Raw genomic sequence first — 20,714 nt, forward strand, 5'->3', positions numbered from 1 at the left:
TGGGTGTGTCGGTGGGTGGGGGTGTGTTGTTTGTTGTGTTCCAAGGGAAAGAGAGAGAGAGAGAGAAAGAGAGAGAGAGAGAGAGAGACTTTCCCCCAAATCTCTTGATGAAAGATAATCCTGCCTTCTATCCCATGTGTACATACTTTTTTATCCCACCACTTGATAATGCATTAGATGGATTGGAGGGGCCTCAATAACAATCTGAGGTTGGAATTGTGTAAGGGATGAGTACAACAATCATGACCCTTGAATTGGCCAAATGCCATCCACATTTCAATCATTGATAAACAAGATTCTTGACCCTCATCTATTTCATTTTGTATGTGTATCCTAGTTGTCGCCTTGATTTGGAAGACAACTAAAGAATGCATGTCATGCGGGCACTTATTCTCTCAGGTTGTAACAACTTCAATCCCAAAGCTAGCAAGAGTACTTTCATGGCAGCAAAGACAATACTTTGGGCATATTTTGGGCCATGATGGGATCAAATCAAACTCCTTGACAATCAAGGTTTGGTCACAACCACAAAAGCAGTGGCTGACTGAAAGCATTGGCTTGAGACTTGCAAGACCTGGAGTGCAAGGATCATCCTGAGTACTAGAGACGCAATAATTGTTGTAAATCATATGCTGGTCTCATAATTTTCATTTATCGAGATCAACAAGTATAGCGCGCACCTACATGCCATGCAACGATGCATTTTTTTCATTTTGCCCCATGAAGAAGAGCCATCCCCCAAACCTACCCGGCCCAATGTTTGGCTACAATTAAAATTTTCCAATTTTTTTGGATTAGGAGGGTCGCTCATCTTTTTCCCTGAAAGTGAAATGCACACAATTGTTTCTACAATGTTTTCCAAAAAACATGCTGCTATGCACCAGGATATTAGGATCCAACAGAACTTCATGTTTTTTTACGTCAACAGGTCCTGAAATTATTGATATAATTGTTGAAATATGTAAGGGTACCTGTGCATGAGACATCTAAAGAAAACATCTGATCAGATGCTTTCATTTAAGATCAACAAAATTGCTGGTGATAGCTATACATGAACAGCACAGGAAGGTCAGAATCCTTCTCCAATCTTCTCTGTATAGAATCGAATTTGTGATCAGATGATTTCATTTAGGATCAACAAAGTTGCTGGTGATAGCTATACATGAACGGTCAGAATCCCTCTCCAATCTTCTCTGTATAGAATCGAATTTGGGCTGCCTGTTCAGCAGGTGCAAAAGATAGAAGTTTCTCTGCTGCTGGCTGCTGCTGTCTTACATGAAATTGGGCTGAAGTTGGTGACATATGGAGCTTAGGCACCATACTTTTCTCAATTTTACACGAGACATACGAGGAGCATGGGGTGTATTACAGGATCTCAGATTGTAATTTCTTTCTAACCAGACCTTTCAGAAAATCAAACCTGTCATTATGCAGGGAAATGTTATGCTGGTTTTGGACTTCACAAAAATGAGGAAGCAACAATTAGTACACTTCCAGTTTGGAAAAGAAAGAGCATTACCTGTTTCCATCAGGATGCAATTCATACGTTTCCATTTGGTCATCAGTTGCAAGGAGAAATCCTGTGGGACTCAATCCCTTGTGGCAAAGCATTCCTATTGTTAGCATTTCTGCGGAAATATATTCAGTAACTACTAATGCAAGGTAGAGTTGCGGCATTCTTACGTGAACAACTAGAGAAATTTCTGAAGCTGAATTATCTTCTTGTCTTTCTTCTAAAACCACCTTCTGTCCACTGTTTTTAAAGACAATAACTACAAATTAGTAACAGCACCAATCTCTAGTCCTAATGGAAACGATCTCGCACACTATGATGTGTATTTGTGGAAACTGAAAAAATAAAATAAAAGATATTTTTGATCTCAGAAAGGCTTTTTTGCCACAGAAAAAAGCATTCTATCGATGCTTGCTTCCAAAAGGAACTTCTCAGGACACGGTTTAAATTCAAAAAACTCTACTTTGGATATATACATTGCCTTTCATGATCCTCCATCATAAAGCAATCTAGCCATCCACTAAGAGGACTCAGGAGAAACCCTTGCAGAAGAAACTTTCCCTGATAAATCAGCCAGAGCTTGTAGCCTGAAGGTTCTCTGTCCTAGTCTTCCAAACTAAACAGAATTGTCACATCAATGTAGACTTTATTTACACTTGAATGCCTAACATGCAAGGCAAAATACCAGTGGATCATGAAAGTTGTACCTGTGTAACCACTTTGAATAATAGTTGCCCTCCAAGGGAAGAAAACCTATACCAACCATGCCAAGAATTATGACATTAAAGACTTCAGCTATGGTAATCTTCCTGATGTACAAAATTTACTTAGACCCTGATCTCATCTTCCTTCTCCTATCAGGTCTCCATCAAAAATCAACTTCATAAGTAGTACGCTAAGCCCTACATGATGGATGAGACATTCAAGTACAAAGTTCAATTACTGCCACAACTCACGCAAACAAAAAATCCAGCAATGTGTGATGCATAACACGTGCAATGATGATCCTGCATGGATATTGTCAAGGTTTAGTTATCTTCTGTGACTCTCTTGAAGAAAGCAGGGAGACAGACATTTATGTCGAGACCCAACTTTCATCTGTTACCTTTGCACATGTGCATGATCGTGGTCACCATGAAATACAGCCCATTTTCCACATGCTTTGAAGTCTTTCAACTCAGATCGTTAAAAGCCCATGTTTCCATGCTTGCAATTTCAGAAATTTATGGGGAGAGCAGGTGAAGGGGCATGCCACTGCAGGAGAAATCTATCTACCCTTTTTAAGAGCAGTGGGATCTGATATGTAGCACAATAGCACCTTGACATCTCTGTGCAATTTCTCACCCCATGTTCATGAAATAGGCTTTTCATGGAATAAAAAAAGAGAAACCAGGATATTGTTCTTGAACATACCTTCTGGCCTGATGGTTACAGCCCTTGTTCATTGATGAATGCAACACTCTTAACTTGATAGACCAAGAAAATGAGGGCCAGTATCAACTTATCCAAACATTCAATGACAAATCAGCATACTGCAAGTATGAGCCGTCAGCAACTCTCATACATGTTTCCCAGCTGACAAAGAGCCCTTGCAAATTTTCAACAGCATAGCTCCTTGAGATTCTAAATCCCTTGTCTTGTCGTGCTTGGTAAAGGTGAATCCTAACGTATGATGCATGGTAGTCAAGGAGATGGAATAAGGCCAGCAATTGAGAACATTGTGTTTGATGGTGACTTCTTGCATGTAGTTGAGCAGATTGTGGGGATTGTCCAGCCCCTTTTCAGTACCCTTTCACTTGACAATAAATAAGGGTGCACCATTTGGACTCGTGTATGTGTTCACGGAGAAGCTTGGAGACACATTGAAAGGCTGCACATGGTTGGATGGAGCAAGGCAGAGAAAAATTCAGGAATCCTGAGTTTTCATTTGGTTATGTAGTTATTTTCTTATTTCAGCTTTCAGAACTTGGATCTTAGATTTGTATTCTAACCTGAAAGCTGAGGTATGTACATTTCAAGTTGCTTAAACCTTGATATTCTCCCTGTGCACATTGCAAACAGTGAGAGGTTTTGGACTTGTGGAGAAAATTTGGACATGGTTCCATAAGCGTATCCAAGATGTAGCACACCTTTTGCATCTTGATTTAGAGTGGATAGGTCTCCTTGAGCGGGCACACCAAGGATGCAACATTGCAGGATTCTTTGGAGAACCAGATCCTCTGATTTAGGAATACTTTGGGGAGTTTGGCTCAGCTCGTGCACCCCTTCATGAGGCACAATTTAAGCCTGTTTGCTAGTGGAAGAAGTATGGTTGGGACACACTGAAGTTAAACCACGTTGCCCTCAATTCTTTCACAAGATTGCTCGTCTCTTACTTGTAAAAGAATATGGAGTGTGTTCTCACTAATACACACAATGAAACCGGAATAGACTAGGCACTATCCAACTTGACAACAAGGGGAAGGGCGGGGGGGGGGGGGGGGGGTCGTCGAGATGGAGCAGGACGTTTCGTTGCCTTTCTTGGAGGTCGTCTCCTCTGTACCATCCCCTTCCGCTCAGCCCCAGCCTTCAAGCGATTCTGTACAGCCTTCTCCTTCTGTCTCGTTTTCCCTTTCTGGAGTTTCTCAACCTACCACATCTCCTCTCCTTCCGGTGGTCCCTGATGCTCCTTTTGCTCTCCAGTTCGTTTCCCCTGCTCCTTCGCAACATACTCATAAAAAGAACCGCGCTGCTCACTCTCCTTCTCCTGTTTCTGCTCATCCAGGCAAGACTCAAGTTTGATTTCAGCAGTTTTCTTTCTTCCTCGCTGCAGCTGGACCTCCTCTGTCGTCTTTGTGAGGACTCCGTCTCCCAAACACCAGTTTCTGGTTCGGCTATCTCGCAGGTTCTCCCTTCGGATTCTCTGCTTCAAAGTTTTTTGGAGGCACAACAACATGGATTATGCCTCTACTTTATGGGTAGAATTATATTGCCCTTTATGTTACGAGCTTGGTCGTCTGCAGCCGCTAGACTTAATGAAATCGACTCTTTTGTTTTTCTATTGTGCCAACATGGACACAGTTTATCACCTGGTTAGCATGGCAGGGGTTCATGGAGGTGGCTACTCTGCTTATGTTATGCATTGGGATCCACTTTTTAACCCTGCCGAGAATCTCTTACGCTATTGTCCTGGGTCACTTTAAAAGCTTTGCCAGTACCTCTTCTCCTGCACATTTCAACTATAGCAGCTCTTTTGGGGAGGGTGTTGCATATTCCCAAGCGGGATTATTACTCTCAAGCAGGGACATACAAATTTGCATTCTATGGGATATGGAGCAGGCTGTGCCTTCTTGGATATTGATTATGGTTTGGTGCATCCACTTCGCATTCCTTTAAATTTGCTTCTTTCCTGAATGCTGTTAACTCAGTCACTTTGCTCGGAGCTGTCCTTTACTCTCGTGTCCAGCTGCCAATGTTACGAGCTCTTTGTCTATCCCTCCAGCTTCTACTCCCCCCGAATCAGATAAGATGCAGAAGTCAAGAATTAAAAAGAATGGAGACGGGTGCACCCTCAGGGCAAAGAGTCGGATCTCACTCTCTACTTCCGTTCCTTTGTCGAATCCATTCCAGGCTCTTTCAGTGCAGGATACACTTATGCCTGAATCTGGGTTGCCTTCTTTAAATGGTTCATCACTTTCCATTTGATGCTTCTGAAACTCAAGGGCCCGCTTCTGATTCTCAGAGGCCCTCCTTAGTTCAGCAGTCTCCTTTACTTCAAGTTGACTCTCACCTAGTCTCTCTGGTTATTGAGTCACAGTCTTCTGAGTTGCAGATGGATCTCTCTCTAGTTATTGAGTCAGAGTCTTTTAACTTAGATATGGATATTTCTCCTTCAGCTATAGTAGATGATGGAACTATGGAACATACTGTGGCTTTGAGAACATAAGATACTCAAGTAGATTCTAATACACCCAAGAGCACTTTTGTACTTGAGAATATGCATCCTATGCTCCAGCAAGTTTTTGACCCGGTGATTCAATGTTTCCGTCTGCCTGCGTATGTCAAGAAGAATCACCAGGGTCAAAAGAAGTTGCACTTTATTGGTGGCACTACTACTTTACTCAATGGTTTTTTGGTTCGACAGGGGATCACCTTGGAGGATATTGTCTTGCAGGCACGTAAATTATGTTTTCCTCCTTTTACTTTTGGGTTTTTGTTTTCTTCTTCTCTAGTCTCTTCTAGACAGGTGTTGCTCTTGTATTTTGCATTTTTGTACTTCATGGTTGGTTTCTACCTGTTCTTGAGGTTTCCCACGCAGTAATATTAAGTATTACCCCCCAAAAAGAAGTGTGCGCGCGCGTGCACATACACGTGTAAGTGTATCTATTATCTATTATGCACACAGCATGCAAAGTTTATTTATGGGTTGTGTATTTGATGTTAACCATTCTGTGTGGTAGGCTTGCATATTCAGATTTCATGCCGCTGCCACACCGAACACCATCATCAGAACCTATCTTTGCCAAGACCCTAGTATATTCTCAGCCACCCGGTAGGAATTATTTCTTAGACAGCATAGAAGAGCCACCACATTGATACCACACTATGGTTCCCATTGTGTGGATAAAAACGTAAATATGTTTTTCACTTGTTGCATGCTGATGGGTAGGTGCATAGCTATGTACATAGCTAGTTGGTGGTGGCTTTGACTTATGGACACTCTCATAAAAAGCTCTACATTGATGTATCTATTTTCTTGAGATGGTAGATACTTCTACGGGGACTTTTGGGAAATGATGAAGTGCAGTGTAGGTGCACCAGACAATCCAGAGCATGGTATCCAGAGTGTGGCGGTGTTTTGTTGTGGGATGACATACGCCTTTCATGGTTGTCCCGAGTCATTTCTGTATGAGGGCATGAGCATTTTTTTTGTCGTGGTTGTCTTGTAAATCCATTGTGTCAGGATTGTGTTCACCATATGTGGCTAGTCTGAGAGCAACTAAGCACTAAATGTCGGTGGCATGTATTTGTGTGCACTAAGTCTATGGTTTGGGCATTAATAGCCATGGTATAAAGTTTCAAGGGAAGGGTGGAGAGTGGTAAAAGGCAAATGATGACGTGGCTCATACAAGAGGTACATGTGCATGCAAGGTGGCTACGTGATGGAGAAGGGGATGCTTCTGGATTGGCGGGCTGGCATGGTACGTGGGATGGTGGCTGCTGGAGAGTTCGGGGAGGAGCTTGGCAATTACGCGAAGACACAGTTGCGAGGGGGAGCAGGAGGAGCGTGTGGAAAAAGGAGCTAGAAGAGTGGGGTGGCGTCGCTACTGCAGGCCTAGAGGTCCTTCGGAGGGGCTGTTCTATGAGGAAAGCTTGGTTGGAGAGGTGCAACAAAGAGGGGCTGGAGGGGGATCGTGACTGTAGAGGGAGATTGACGGTAACCTGTGTGGGAGTTTTTTGGCTAGCTGGGGGTGGCGCGACCCATAAGCTGAGTACACCATGAATTGGAGAGGAGTGGGAATGCATGGATGTTGGTGGGTGTTCCAAGAGCAGGAAGCTATCGTAGTGTGTGAAGAAGAGAGCTCTGTGAGCATTTGATGACGATTAAGAGGTGAGGAGATCGGCTGTTGGGGCGGGAGCTTCAGAATTTGTGGCTTGGGAGCGACAGGGAGCAGACGAAGAAGGTATCTTTTTCTATGGAGATGGGGGGTGATCTGCTGAGGGGGTATTCCTGGGCTGAGGCTTTTGGAGAGAGCAATGGAATGATGGAGCTGTGGCCGACAGAGTGGGAGAGTTGATTGTGCCGGTTGGAGAGTCAGGAAAGAGGGACGCTTGGATGATCTGTGTGAAGGCATTGAAAGGCGACAGAGAAGGGGAAGTAATAGCGAGAGGCTGGGAGTTTGATTGGAGAGCGTGTGTGCTTGTTCCAAAGGAGAAGCTGCGACACTGAAGGTTCTTGATACAAGGCTGTGGGCATCGCTACTGTGGGGAGCAAGGGAACGCTATAGATGGGAGCTTTGTGGATGAAGGTGGTGACTCTGAGGAGGTTGGTGAACTGCAACAACGTGTGTGTTTTGTGAGTCTGAAGAAGCCGTGGGTTGAAGAGTACCTTATGTGAGAAAGAGCATGCACCGTGTGCTTCATGGCTACATGGGGAAGGCATCTCTACTACACAGTCTTGAGATTGGTGATCTCCAGGTGTTGTGTGAGCAAGGGAGAGGCTGAAGTGGTTGGCACGATACGCTTTAGAGGCCTGGGGCTTAACCACTAAGAGACGGGAGCTTTGAGACAAGGGTGGCAACTCCGTATGCAGCTGGTGAGCCCTGACAGCATGTGAGCTTTGTGAGCGACAAGAAGGACAGGCTGTGATCTTGCTAGAGGTCTAGGAGACTTGGCTGTAGGTAGTCGATGATGTGGGTTGGGAGCTTCTTGGGTGCTCTGATTGCGTGAAGGCAGAAAAGAAGACGAGATACTGGCTGTGAGGAACTCTAGGGATAGCAAGCTATTACATGAGAGCTTGGTTCAATTTAGACTCAAAGAATTTAGGTGGGAGCTCGTGGATAGCAATCAGCTTGTATATGAGACGTGTGAAGGCCTTAAGTGGTTGTGCATGGTGAAAAGTTGTAGTTGTAGAGTACGCTCACAGAGATGGTTTCTAAAAGGTGTGACAATTGCACTTGAAGATCGAAGAATTGGTGTGAAGACCATTGAGAACATGTATGAAGGGCTTGCACATCCTATGATTTTGTGATCATGCTACTGGAAGTTGGTGCACTTGATGTTGACGGGACAGTCCCTTTTGGTTTCATGATCATGATGACGGTTGAAAGAAGCTCTCCTGTGGGGTCTGGTTTCATAGCATGTATGGTTTTTTATATCTTGAGCTGTCAGGAAGTGTTCATGGCAGTTATGCAGTTCTGAAGTTGTCATTTTCTAGAGTTTTATGTTTCATGGGTCTTCTATGTATTTTCTGAGCTTGATATTGATCTCAGTCAGTAGGAGAGCTTGTGTTAAGCTGTGTAGTCCACTGGGGTTTTTAGGTTGTTTGGCTTGGGGCCAGTGTATGAATTGAAAATAAAGGGGTGTAGAGACAAGGATGCTGAATGAATGCCTTTTACCTTCCGATAGTGTTGTTCACTTGCTTTAAATGTGGATGAGGGTGGCTATGAAGGCGGTCTGGGCTCTACTGCTTTTGTCCATCCACCGTCCTCTCCATGGGCTCAAACACTTAGTACTAGTGTTTGTGTTTGTGTTTGTCTTCGTCTTGGATGCCCACTCAGAGGCTCCACCCATTCAGCTCATTGTATCTAGTTTTTTCCATCTCATAGACCCATTGGTATGTCAAAGACTGTAATAAAACTCTCTCTCTCTCTCTCTCTCAGATAATTACAAGACCATTATGATTGGACATGTCATGTCCAAGATTTATGCATGATGCATCAATGCTTGATTCCAAGGTCAGTCGATTTGCAGAGTGTCGAGACTTAGAGCAGCAGGACAGGCTAGATTCTAACGGGACCATGGAGCCATGGATTGATTCTCACGCTTAGGTGTATCATCAAGGAGGCGAGGGCACGGAAGCAAAGGGTTTACTGTTGCTTTGTGGATTTCCACAAAGCATTTGATACGGTCCCGAGAGGCCACCTCCTCCGACACCTACATCATTTTGGCTGTCATGGCCCTTTACGAGAGAGTCTCAGGAAGAGTCCGGCCAAGGTCTGGGTGGACAGACAAGATCATGAGCACTATTGGGGTCAAACAAGGGTCCTGTTTACTATGAGATCCGAGGGCATTTCTACTGCCTCTTCAGAGATAGCTTTGGGGTTTTGTCCCGATTCCTCTCCTACCCAGACCAAAGATTTTTGGCGGGCTTCATCCATGAGGTAGTCAGGCACCGCAAGAGGATACTTCGATAACGGAAATAGGAGCAGACTCACTCCTTAGCAGATCCTTCTCAGAGCTCTATCACAGAGTTCTTCCTGCCAGATCACATGGACACCCACGAGATGAGGCCTCGACATGATTGTGACCAAAGCCAAGACCCGTTAGCTCAGACAGAGGGTTGACGCGCAGATTACACTTGGGGGAGATCCCCTTTTTATTCAGAGTCGGAGCCCGACCGCCAGGGGTTACTGGGGTTACTATGGCTCTTGTTAGACGCAGAGCTATGACCAGGAGACGTCACAGAGCCGCACCCGTGAGCAGCTGACAACACTCTATCGTCAATTTCATGCCTCCATTGCCTCATCCACCCTGATGTCCTGATGACGATGATGAGGATGAGATTGATATGTAGTCGACCACGGACATGACTATGTTGTACTGAGTACTATCATTTTGCATTTTTGCATTCTACATTGGTGTGGATGCTCGTTTAGTAGCTCCACCCTCACAACTCGTCTGTACTAGGTTTTTCACAGTCTCATAGACCCATCGGTCTTTCGAAGATTTTAAGAAACTCTCTCTCTCTCTCTCTCTCTCTCCCCACCCCCCCCTTCATTTTCATTTTCCTTTTCATGAAGGATATGTAGTCCATGATAAGTGGAGCAGCTATTAAGGGCCGTAGCAAGTGATCATATGGTGTGGCTGTGCTTAACTGTCCCATCGATCCAGAGGACATTAATAAAACCTTTCATTTCATGTCAACCCCCCCCCCCCCCCCTCTCTCTCTCTCTCTCTCTCTCTCTCTCTCTCTCTCTCTCACACACACACACACACACACAGAGGGACTGACGTAACATACAGATGCAAATTCTTGGCTTGCAATGAGGAAATTTTTAAAATACAAAATACATATTTTATCTCCAATCACCTTCCTTCACGAATATTTTAAATAATGCTTCGAATCTTTCAAAGAAAGCAGCAAGCAACACTTCTCTTTCAAAAGGTGGAGCGCTAGCAACAAGATCTTGCAGCAGAGCATCTATACAAGTTGTAGGTTTCCGATTTGCTACATTTAGTCCAACTCCTGCATATACATAAACAAGAAATATTTTCCCTTATCAGAGTCAGCTCTATTCCATCGTGTTTAAAAGGAACCCTAATTTCATGTCTCAGAATGACAAGGCAATAAAAAAAGTTTTTTACCAACAACAACATTGAATTTCTTGTCGCTATAAGTGGATGTGCACAATACACCTCCAACTTTCATTCCATTTGCATAGATATCATTTGGCCATTTGATTTTCACTGGTATAGCTGGAAGTCCCTGCACAGGAGCAATAAAATATTATATAATAGATCATAAAAAAGTGTGGTCCACAATTGGATAGAGAGATTAAAGCTGGTTTGAACAAATAGTCAAACATTATCTTCCCATACTTGGTATTTCTTAAGAAGCCTCAGTAACCAGACAGTACGCAGACATTCTACTGTTGTTTGTTTGACTTTAGAACTGTAACTCGAGATATTTGATGACTCAACAGTGTGTAACATCTGTAAATTGATACAATGATTTGATGCTTTTGTACTTCCTGGGTTAAAGATTGGAACGGTAATGTCCATCCTGTATGCATCAGATTAAACCAGTAGCAAACTAAATTTTTAATTAGCAGTGACATGAGACAAGATGTTTTGTTTTAGGGGGGATACTACCACTTCTGATATGGTGTTACTGGAGGCCAAAGGCCACTTGTGTGAGGGGCAGGGAGTGTGTGGCAGCATCATACGCTATGGTGTAGTGGATCACGTGGTGAGGATGCAACTATGCAATGGTAATGGCGTGAACCACGGTGCCGGTGATGGTGCAAGTACAGGACAGAGCACCACTCCAAGGAAAGAGAAGAAGGGGATGGACACAAAGAGAACAACAATACTCATGCTCACAGGAGTCATAACCAAATGTGTATGCTAAAGAAATAGAAATGACACGAGGGTGACCATGTCGACAGAAGTACACATATCACTCAAAAGTACACAAGTCGCTGAAATGGACAAGAGGTGACCATGTCTACTGAGATACACAAGTCCATCTCTCACAGAGAACACAAAGCTCTCACCAAGAAATCCACATACACTAGGCAACCTCGTAGCTCGGGCCTCTATCTCCCCTCACTCTCTCCTCTCTTTATTGGTGCAAATGATGAATGCCCCTTTGCATCCCCATCCCCCCACCTTCATTCGGCTCCTCCTCCTAGAAATCCCCTTCCTTGCTTCCTCCCTTAGCCATTACGCTGCTTCCCTCTTGATGGCTTCCGCAACATCTTGACTCGCTAGCCTCTTCTAGTCGGTGCGATGTGAATACTCCATGTGCACTTCCTAATGCATCCGAATGCTCCATGTGCACCTGCCAGTGAGTCTGAGTGGTATTGAGCTGGACCCAGTGGAATGACATCCGTTGTGACAACTTCTCCATGTGCAGCACCATGTGCTCTGGTCGACATGTGATCAACGGTTGACATATGACTGCTTCGGTTGACAAGTGGTCGATGTATGGTTGACATGTGATCGACATATGGTTGACATTGGGTTGACATATGGTCAACATGTAACTGCTTCCGTTGGCATGTGACCACGGTCGTCTTTGTATATCTACGACAATTTACCCCGCCACTATCATCCACTATCCCATTGAATAGTCAATGGATATGAGTGAGAAAGTGAGAAATTATAAGCCATGCTTTGGGCCTTACAGAAGGATATGAAAATGGCACTTGGCCTTACAACTCAAAAAAGTAAAATGTCTCTTGGCCTTACGACTCACGGAGTAAATAGCAATGATACCATCATGCAGAAGACACCATCATATATACAATGAGTAAAAAGATGGAGCTACATAACCGAGAAGAAAGAAAAAGTGTCATGTCCAGGAGCAAAGCTTACTGGACCAAAATGCATTCCTAGTACATCACATTAGATTGACTTTGGTGGCTCTGACAGAGGTTCTGGAGTGATAATATCATCCTCTTCCTCCTAAATGGTGCCCAGTACATTGCTTAACTTTGTACTTTGACATGTAGAGATGGTATGCCGACCTTTAGTGAGCATGCTTGGACTGCAAAGTGGGACTGTTCAAGTGTGGCATGCTGTTCCCTAAGCTGTGAAAGTTCCCCGTCCTTGGCTGCAACCCGAGTCTCTGATTCAGCCACCCTCATTTCAGATTTCTCGTGCTTTGACACCATAGACTTGTGGGTCTCTTGTAGCATTGTCAACTCATGATGTAGTCTTGCTTGTTGGGCTGTGTGGTGGCTCTGCATGGCTTGTGTTTTGCCTTCCACTCCTGTTGTTGAAGGTGATGAAGTGCAGCCCACTGTACATTCCATGCTTTTTCCTTCTCATGAAATTGTGCCTCTTGATCTCTTTTCCATCCCTCTTCCTTCTCCTAAAGCTCAGCCTGCCATTCCTTTTGCTGAGCTGTTGTGGCTTTTTTCGAACTCCAGCTTTAAGTGTTGTTCCTCAGACAACATCCTATAAGTATAACCTGTGGAATTAAAAGGTGCAGCACCCAATTGCGTAAAGGTATCATCCATGATGCGCCGTGCCATATGCATGGACTGCTTTGCCCAAACGTACCTGTCACTGTAACTCACACAGTCCACCATACCAATCACCTCACCAAATTCCTCACAGATGGCTATCATCCCACGCTCCCCCATCAACTCCAAAGCCTCGACTGGGGCCAAAGCACCCATGTCCAGGTAGCAGCTGGAAGCTTTGGATGCACACCGATTGCCTACGAGGATATTCTTCATTCTGTCAAGATGAGGAGGCTACATACTATGAGAGCATGTCATTCTCATGGAGTGGGGAACACCCAGGGGTTGAAGATGCAATGGTCCGCCTCGGAATATCCTGCTTCCCGGTCGTGTCCTATGGGGTGGCTCCTATCACACTGTGGTGTCTAGTCAGCGACGTCATCCTACTTTGAGAAGTGGGGAGTGGGGGATGCTTGAGAAGGGAGCTCTAAAAAGGAGGTTTGAACATGGAAAATCTCATGGGGAATCAAACCCAAACCACATGAAATCGCAATTTACTTTGGCACCGTGGGGCAGTTCGCAATCAATGCAGGGCTCCTCTAAAGCAAATCGCAACACCCGGGGCAAGATGCTTGGCGCTGGAAATTCCATACACTCCTCGAGAAACGTGTTGAAGCGTGGAAATCGAATCGCCAACAAGATAGAGTGCTGGGAGAGAACGGTAAGGAGCAAACACAGCACTAGGGCCCAAAAATAAGGGCTGGACTCCCCGAAGGTCTTTATTGCAATAAATAAGGCTTTGTACAATTGGCTCTCACAAGAGCATGGACTGAGGATAAAATTTCTTCGACAGATTGCTTTAGACCTGGTTGCTCCCGCTGCCCACCATCGCCACCCCGCCTAACCTCTCCTTTGCCTCCTCGTCGCCTCACCCGTGCCCCCACCGTTTTGCCTCGCCTCCCCTCCACCTAGGCCGCTGCTCCGCCGCCTCCACCTAGGCCGCCTCGCCGCCCCACTGCCTCTCCGCTCCGCTCCTGACGCATCTCCCGCCTTGCAATCCCTCCTTGCCTGTGCCTCCCCTTCCGCCCTCCGCTTCCCCGCTCGTCGCCTCCTCCTCCGCATGCGCCTCTCCTTCCGCCATCCACTCCCCGCTCGTCTCCTCCTCTCCCCCGCCTTCTTTTCTTCGCCCTCCCGCCCCTTCACTCCTTCACCCCCCCCTTTTTCACACCCCTCCCGCCTCCTCTCCGCCCCCCCCGGGCTTTCTTCCCCTTCCACCTTTCTTCCCCCGCTCCCAAAGAAGTACAGAGCCATCCTCCCCTTCATTGGTCGGGCATTTGGCACGGTGCTTGAGTCTCCGCCAGATTCGGCCGTAGTGGTGGTAGCAAATGACGGGGTCCCTAGGATCAAACTGGCAGTTGAGAGCCCAGAGTCCCTCCCAGAGTTGATTCTTCTAGAGACCCTTGAAGGGGGTACGCTTCAACAGTGAGTGGAGATTTCTGGGTTACCAGGCCAGTGTCTCCGTTGCAGACTGATGGGTCACCTTGCCAGAGATTGCCCCCGTGGCCATGGCCGAGTGCCTCCCCCCCCACCCCAGCAGAGCAGGCAGAGTCAGCAGGCCCAAGTCCAACGCCCTCTCAAACAAGAGCAACAGGAGTCTCAGACCCCATGGGTTACCTCCTCAGAAGGGGACTGGACCCAGGTTAAAAAGAAAAAGAAACCAAGCAAGCACGCCCGCAAGCGCCGCAGGCAAAGGGCCAATCACAGGGAAAGGGACAAGGTTGACCGAGAGGCCTTGAAGGAGGAACAACAGGAGCCACCTCCCCCATCGACAGGGGCCACCGCCCATCCAGATGATCCTCCCGCTTCAAAGGTTCAGCCTCCGCACTCACCCTTGCAGTAGCAGTGAGCTCAAGGAGCTCCAGATGCAGCACTGGCAGAAGCCGTGGATGTTAGCGCGACAACGGCTGCGAAGGAGCGGATCCAGAGCCCCGACGAGCCTGATCAGCAGGTTCGTCCTTGTCCCTCCCCCTCCCCCTCCCCCTCTAAACCCCTCCTCTTCCTCTCCCTCCAGGGTTCCCCCCCCAACCCCCCCTGCTATGATCACTCTCACCACTTGCCCCCCGTGTCCCCTCCCCTGCCGCCCCCCTCTCCACCTCCGCAGCAGGTTCTTCCGCCTCGACACCCCTGCCAGCAGGCAAGGGAAAGATGACACCCCCTTTTGCTTCCTCATCACAACAGCCGGTCCGTTCAGGGAGATCCTAAGGGACGAGGCTCATCCTCCCGGTCAACAGCTCCCAACCTCCAACCTGGGCGTCCCTTACCGCGGGACTTCTGGAGGTTACCCTGGAACTATCTAGAGATTCCAAACTCATATCCTCTACCACTAGAGGTAACGCTCACGGTCCTACAACCCCGGAAGGGGGGTTTGATCAGTGCAGTGGGATCTCAGACACACCATGTTTGGAGATTCCAGTTTGCCTTCACAGGGTTGGAGAAGTGGTCCCCAGAGGTGTTCAATGCTATTATGGGAGATCAGATATCATGCATGATGGACGAGTGGATGGAGCCACAGGGACTGGACCTTTGGCACGCCCATGGTGCAGAGGTGAACTTTTAGTTGTGCTTCACGCGCGAGGAGCAGGTGTGTGGTTTGGTGGTAGGAGTTATCAGATTGCCGCTGGAGGCAAAGGTGGAGCAGGTATACTTCTGGCCCCTCCAAAAGTGTGCAGAGCTGTTCGGGGTGGAAGTCTCCTTCATGATGAAGTGGGCATGGAAGATCAATATCGAGCCGGTATCCACCCTAGTATGTCACCGCACAGACATGGACTATTCGCCCTCCAAACCCCAGCAAAGTCACACAAGGCAGTCTTCTGGAACAGGCACCCACTCACAGGAGAGCCTTGTTCTCGACACCTCCATCCTCATGAGCTGGACCATTGTGAGTTGGAACGTGCACGGGCTCCACGACCGTGTTCGTAGCCAACCGCAGTACCTGATACACCGGTAGGAGTTGCAGAGGGCAGTGGTAGGGCGGGCAATAGACATCCTTTTGATTCAGGAGCACATGTTTTCAGCCTCAGACATCAGACGACACCACCACCTTCTCCCAGGGAGAGGTCCACAGGAGCGGTCCCCCGCGGTAGGACGGAGCGGAGGGGTCTGCATCTCAGCCTCACGTCTTTGGCTCCATAGGTTTACGATCAGGGCGAGCTCATTCCAGGACAGGCAGTTTGGATAGGAGTTCGGATGGGAGAGTCCAGGATTGGGATCCTAGCACCGCCCGGCCTTTTGGAGGAGGCTGTCAGAGTGTCTTCCGGATTTAGACTCCTGGATTGTTGGAGGTGACTTCAACAACCTGGAGTTCAAGGAAGACAAGTAGGGCGGCGCCTCTTTCTCTAAGATGCCAACAGCAGAGCATAGCACCTAGGAGCAATTCATTTTCATGATCAGTGGTAGAGACCCGTGGTGAGAGCCAGATTTCAGCACTACACCTGGCAGCCTCCTCTTCTCCTTTGGACAAAGGAGACATAATGGATTGCTTTAGAGACTAGACAGTTTCTATGTTGGGGACTGGGCACTACAAAGAGGCACATCTACCACGATTCTGGCAGGTACCACAATGTCAGACCACTCTCCAATAGTACTTCACTTGGATCAGCCCCGCCGAGGTCTCCCCCAAAAGGGGGTCCGCATTCTAGAGGACCTCCTACAGGACGAGGAGATCGAGCAAGCCATGGCAGGGATTTGGGAGCAGTCAAAGATGACACCGTGCGAGGGCTGGGCTGCATGGGTGGCTGATGCAATTCAGAGGAGCAGTGAGGAGTTGCAGGCTCACGCCCTTAGGCAAAGGAGGACCCTTCAGGAGCGTGAGCGGGTTTTGAGGAGAGACCTCGCCTCCATCGAGCGGCTCAGGGAGCAAGACCCAGGTTCTTAGTGGCTTAGCGACAGATTCGAGAGCGCTCGCCTTGAGCTTCAGGACATGGAGATTTGGCGGGCTGAGTTCTCCTACCACTCCTCCCGGGCCCGGTGGGCGCAACAAGGGGACATGATGACGAAGCAGTTCTTTCAGACCACTGGGCCCCGATCAGCAGGCACATAGCTGCAGCGTCTCTGGGATTCGCAGGGCATCATGCACACTGACCCACAAGAGATTCTAGACCTGACCACCGGCTTTTACAGCCAGCTCTTTCAGACGGAGAGGATGACCCCAGCTGGTCTTGTGGCCCGGGATGTACTCTGGGATCACGTTCTGACAGTAGTCTCGCAGGATTTATGCAGCAGACTTGAGGAGCCTTTCACAGATGAGGAGCTCTGGGAAGCCCTCAAGTCTCTCCCGACCCAGAAGTGCCCAGGTGAGTATGGCTTGACTCCGGCCTTCTTCCGGAACTTCTGGGAGATTATCTCCACCCCTTTCCATTTAGCTTGCCAGGAGATATTTGACATATGCTTTCTCCCTCAATCCTTAAGCAGGGGGTGGATTTGTTTGATCCCGAAAGGGGGAGATAGGTCAGACATCCGACAATGGAGATCGATCACTCTGCTTGATACTACATACAAGATCCTCGCCAAGGTCTTGAGTTTGCGGTTACGGCCCCATCTTACCGACATCATCCACAACACATAGGCTGGGTTCATCCAGGAGCGCAGCATCCTGGACAACATCTTCACATTCTGGGAGGCAGTGGATTGGTCCAAGGAGTCACAGCCGCTGGCTGTCCTCTTAGACTTTAAGAAGGCCTACGACAGGGTGGAGTGGTCCTTCTTGGAGGGCAATATGTGGAGATTGGGTTTCTCAGACACGTGGGTCAGAGGAGTTTCAGCGCTATATGCAGGGAGCTCTAGTCAGATGCTTATCGGAGGACACACGGGCAAGGCCTTTCCTCTCTCTCGCTCGGTCCACTAGGGCTGCCCACTTGCTCCCTTCCTCTTCCTGTTTGTGGCGGAGGCTTTGAGCTACTACTTGAGATCACAGGTGGCGGGTCTCACAGGGTTGAGACTCCCAATCAGACAGGAGGAGGAGCTACTTCGCTCGGATTTTGAAGATGACACGGCCTTGTATGTTGAGGGCACCACACTGAGTCTGGAGAGAGTCAAGGGCGCCCTAGCTATATACTGCGAGGCCTCCGGTGCACGGATCAACTAGACAAAAGCCATAGGTTTCTTCACAAGCCTTGAGGAGACACAGGAGATCCGTGAGTGGGGGAGTGACTTTGGCTTCAGATGGATACCGCGGGGCCAGATAGCGAGATACCTCGGATGCCAAGTTGGTATTGACATTACAACAGAGTAGGAGATTGCCCCGGTCCTTGAGACTGTTTGGCGTAAGATTCTCTACTAGAGCTCGGCCAAACTCTCCCTAGCAGGTTGCGCCTTAGTGGCAAACCAGGTCCTTCTTGCCACAGCTTGGTATATCGCCTCCTGATGGTGCTTTCACAGAGGATGCATTGGGCAGCTCCGACGGTTGGTACGGAACTTCCTTTGGGCAAGTTCAGACGGTACGAGGAACACTAGAGCCCGAGTAGCTTGGCAGACGGTGATCATGCCGTAGGCACTGGGAGGCTTGGGTATCATTGATACGGAGATGCACAGCAGAGCCCTTCTGGACAAGTTGGTGGTTCATGGCCTCACCCCAGGTGCAGAGCCTTGGAAGCTCCTCTTACAACAAGGGCTTCTAAGGAACACCCCACACACTGGGGGACAGTGGCAGCCTTCACATAGATGGATCTTCTCAGAGGCCCCCCTTACGGGGAAGGGTTCCCCCTTGATGAGGAGCCTTCATAGGGTTTGGCAGAGACTGGCAGGGGGTCTCATCCGTGCTCCGCCCAGATGCAGAGAGGAGTTTGAGCGCCAGCCCCTTGTGGCACCCAGAGATCAGAGATCAAGAGGGATGTATGCTAGGACAGCGGACTCACATTGGTTGGACACATTTGGACAGTGGTCCAGCAGGGTCCTTTGGCTGTTGGAGCAGATTACCCATCGAGGCAGAGGCGAGGCTTGACGCCTTAGCACATCTGCAAGGGGCAGGGCAACGGATAGGCGAGATTGACCTAGCCATTCCTAAGTCCTAGTGGAAAGGACTTCGTGTTTGGAGAGATAGCAAATGGTTGGGGCCGTTTTCCCGTACTGGTGTTCCCTTGAGAATGTTGATGCAGCGAGGCAGCACACACCCCGGCTTCTTCTGTGTAGGACCTGGAGGCCTACTCCAGCCACTCACTGAGAGAGACCCCGAGATGGATGGGAGTCTTGATGGGATTCACTGGCAAATGATCAGAGTGGTGGGACGTTTGGGGAAGGAGTGTCGCACATTGACCCTCCCAGTATCTCAGAGCATGACGCCCCTAGATGGCGCCTTTGGCTGTGGGAGGGTAGACCCCTGAGGGAGGTCCAATAGGATCCAGGAGAGTGGTTCTGGCCTCCAGGGGTGGCCTAGCCGAGCACGTGGATGAGGTGCCCTTCTTTTCCTACACCACACGGATTGGCAGGAGGCTTCAAATGGACTCGTCAAGGTGGACCCCCTCGAGGGAGAGGCAGTGGGTGACCTAGAGAGTGCCCCGGGATGTTCGCTCCAGGTTTTGGACGTAGTTGTGGTCCAGTTTGCGGCCGAGGAAGATTTCATACTTCCTCTGGCTCGCCGCCCACGGAGGCTTGCCCATCGGACCCTGGCTGGAGCAGATGCGAGTGGAGGGTCAATGCCATTGTTGCTCCGATGGTGTCCTGGAGACTATCCCGCACTGCCTGTGGAGCTGTCGTAGCGCAGTGAGGATTTGGATGGGAGCCCTCAAGATCATGACACGCATGCAAAGTCTTCATAGAGACTACACCTGGGGGATGGTGTCTTGCTTGACAGAGGGAGGACACACATTTCAGATTGATGAGATCTCCCCAGCCTACAGGATACAGGGTCAGAGCATCCAAAGGATAGCACTCCACTAGGCAGTCCCTCCTCACAGCCTAGCTCTTCCTCCTAGGGAGGACAGTGTTTGGGAGGTGGTAGCCAGCATCACGGCTTGGAACATTTGGGTGGCTCGTCGCAGTCTTGTGATGGTGAGCACCCGATTCCACCCTCGGCTACCTTAGTTGCCATCTGGTAGGATATCATTTACACCCTACGATCCACCTAGGAGCGTGGGATTCCAGGCTCCACGGCGACTCGATAGGCGTGCACGTTTTTGCAAGGCTTGGCCTGCAAGAGTTTTCTACACATTCACTCCGCAAGGGATTCGCTAGTTGTATAGTCCCCCTACTTGGCTGTTAGCCCCTATACCAGAGATTCCCTAGGCTCACGCTGGGTTTCTCTGGAATAGACTGGTTTCTTCTTTCAGCCTTTTTTGGTTTTTTCCATACTCAGCACCTTCGGGGCTGCTGTTTTATATGAGGTTTTCTTTCAAGCATTAATAGAAGGTTCTTTTCTTCGAAAAAAGAAAAGAAAAGAAAAAAGAGCATGAACTGGGTACAATCTATGTGTTCTAGAGCTCTCAAGCTCTTCTTTTACAGAGTTAGCCTCCAACCCGAAAGCAAGAGCTTTCTAATAAGCTAGGGCTAGCTTTTAGCTTTTGCCTAAGCCTAAATCTTTTCTTAGAAAGCTGAGCTTTCCATAAAATCAGCTTTAGGGGGCTTTTCTTGGAAATTGCGCTGGAATTCTTGCTGATTTGGCCTTGTGGGGTCCTCCATAAAGTAGGCGCCCACATCTTGGTGCTTTTTGCCTTGTATGACTTGTTTTTTGCACTTTTCCCTTAATTCTAAAGCCTTTTTTGCACTCCTCTTGGTCCTGCACATTGCCACAAACAAAAACCAGCACTTTAACCTGT

The 20,714-nt window shown here is 48.2% G+C and overlaps 1 protein-coding gene across 4 annotated transcripts in view; it reads right to left on the reverse strand.

The window, feature by feature from the left end:
• Positions 1–761: 761 nt before the first annotated feature.
• LOC147897531 (biotin--protein ligase 2-like) overlaps positions 762–20,714 on the reverse strand; it is a 117,643-nt gene continuing 97,690 nt past the window's right edge. For 2 of the 4 annotated variants that reach the window (XM_087380006.1, XM_087380008.1), the window contains 6 exons: positions 10,580–10,700; positions 10,305–10,460; positions 2,221–2,266; positions 1,684–1,753; positions 1,520–1,596; positions 767–1,420 (listed from right to left, as the gene is read on the reverse strand). In XM_087380006.1, coding sequence (XP_087236132.1) covers positions 1,366–1,420; positions 1,520–1,596; positions 1,684–1,753; positions 2,221–2,266; positions 10,305–10,460; positions 10,580–10,700 — 525 coding nt within the window. In that variant the 3' untranslated portion in view covers positions 767–1,365. Of the gene's footprint in view, positions 1,421–1,519; positions 1,597–1,683; positions 1,754–2,220; positions 2,267–10,304; positions 10,461–10,579; positions 10,701–20,714 lie in introns of all 4 variants that reach the window. The other 2 variants (XM_087380009.1, XM_087380007.1) reach the window with 2 other exon arrangements.

The sequence above is a fragment of the Dipteris shenzhenensis genome, chromosome 10 (genome assembly GCF_047967505.1).
Source record: "Dipteris shenzhenensis isolate YYH24624 ecotype China chromosome 10, Dip_SZ_1.0, whole genome shotgun sequence".
NCBI classification, from domain to species: domain Eukaryota; kingdom Viridiplantae; phylum Streptophyta; class Polypodiopsida; order Gleicheniales; family Dipteridaceae; genus Dipteris; species Dipteris shenzhenensis.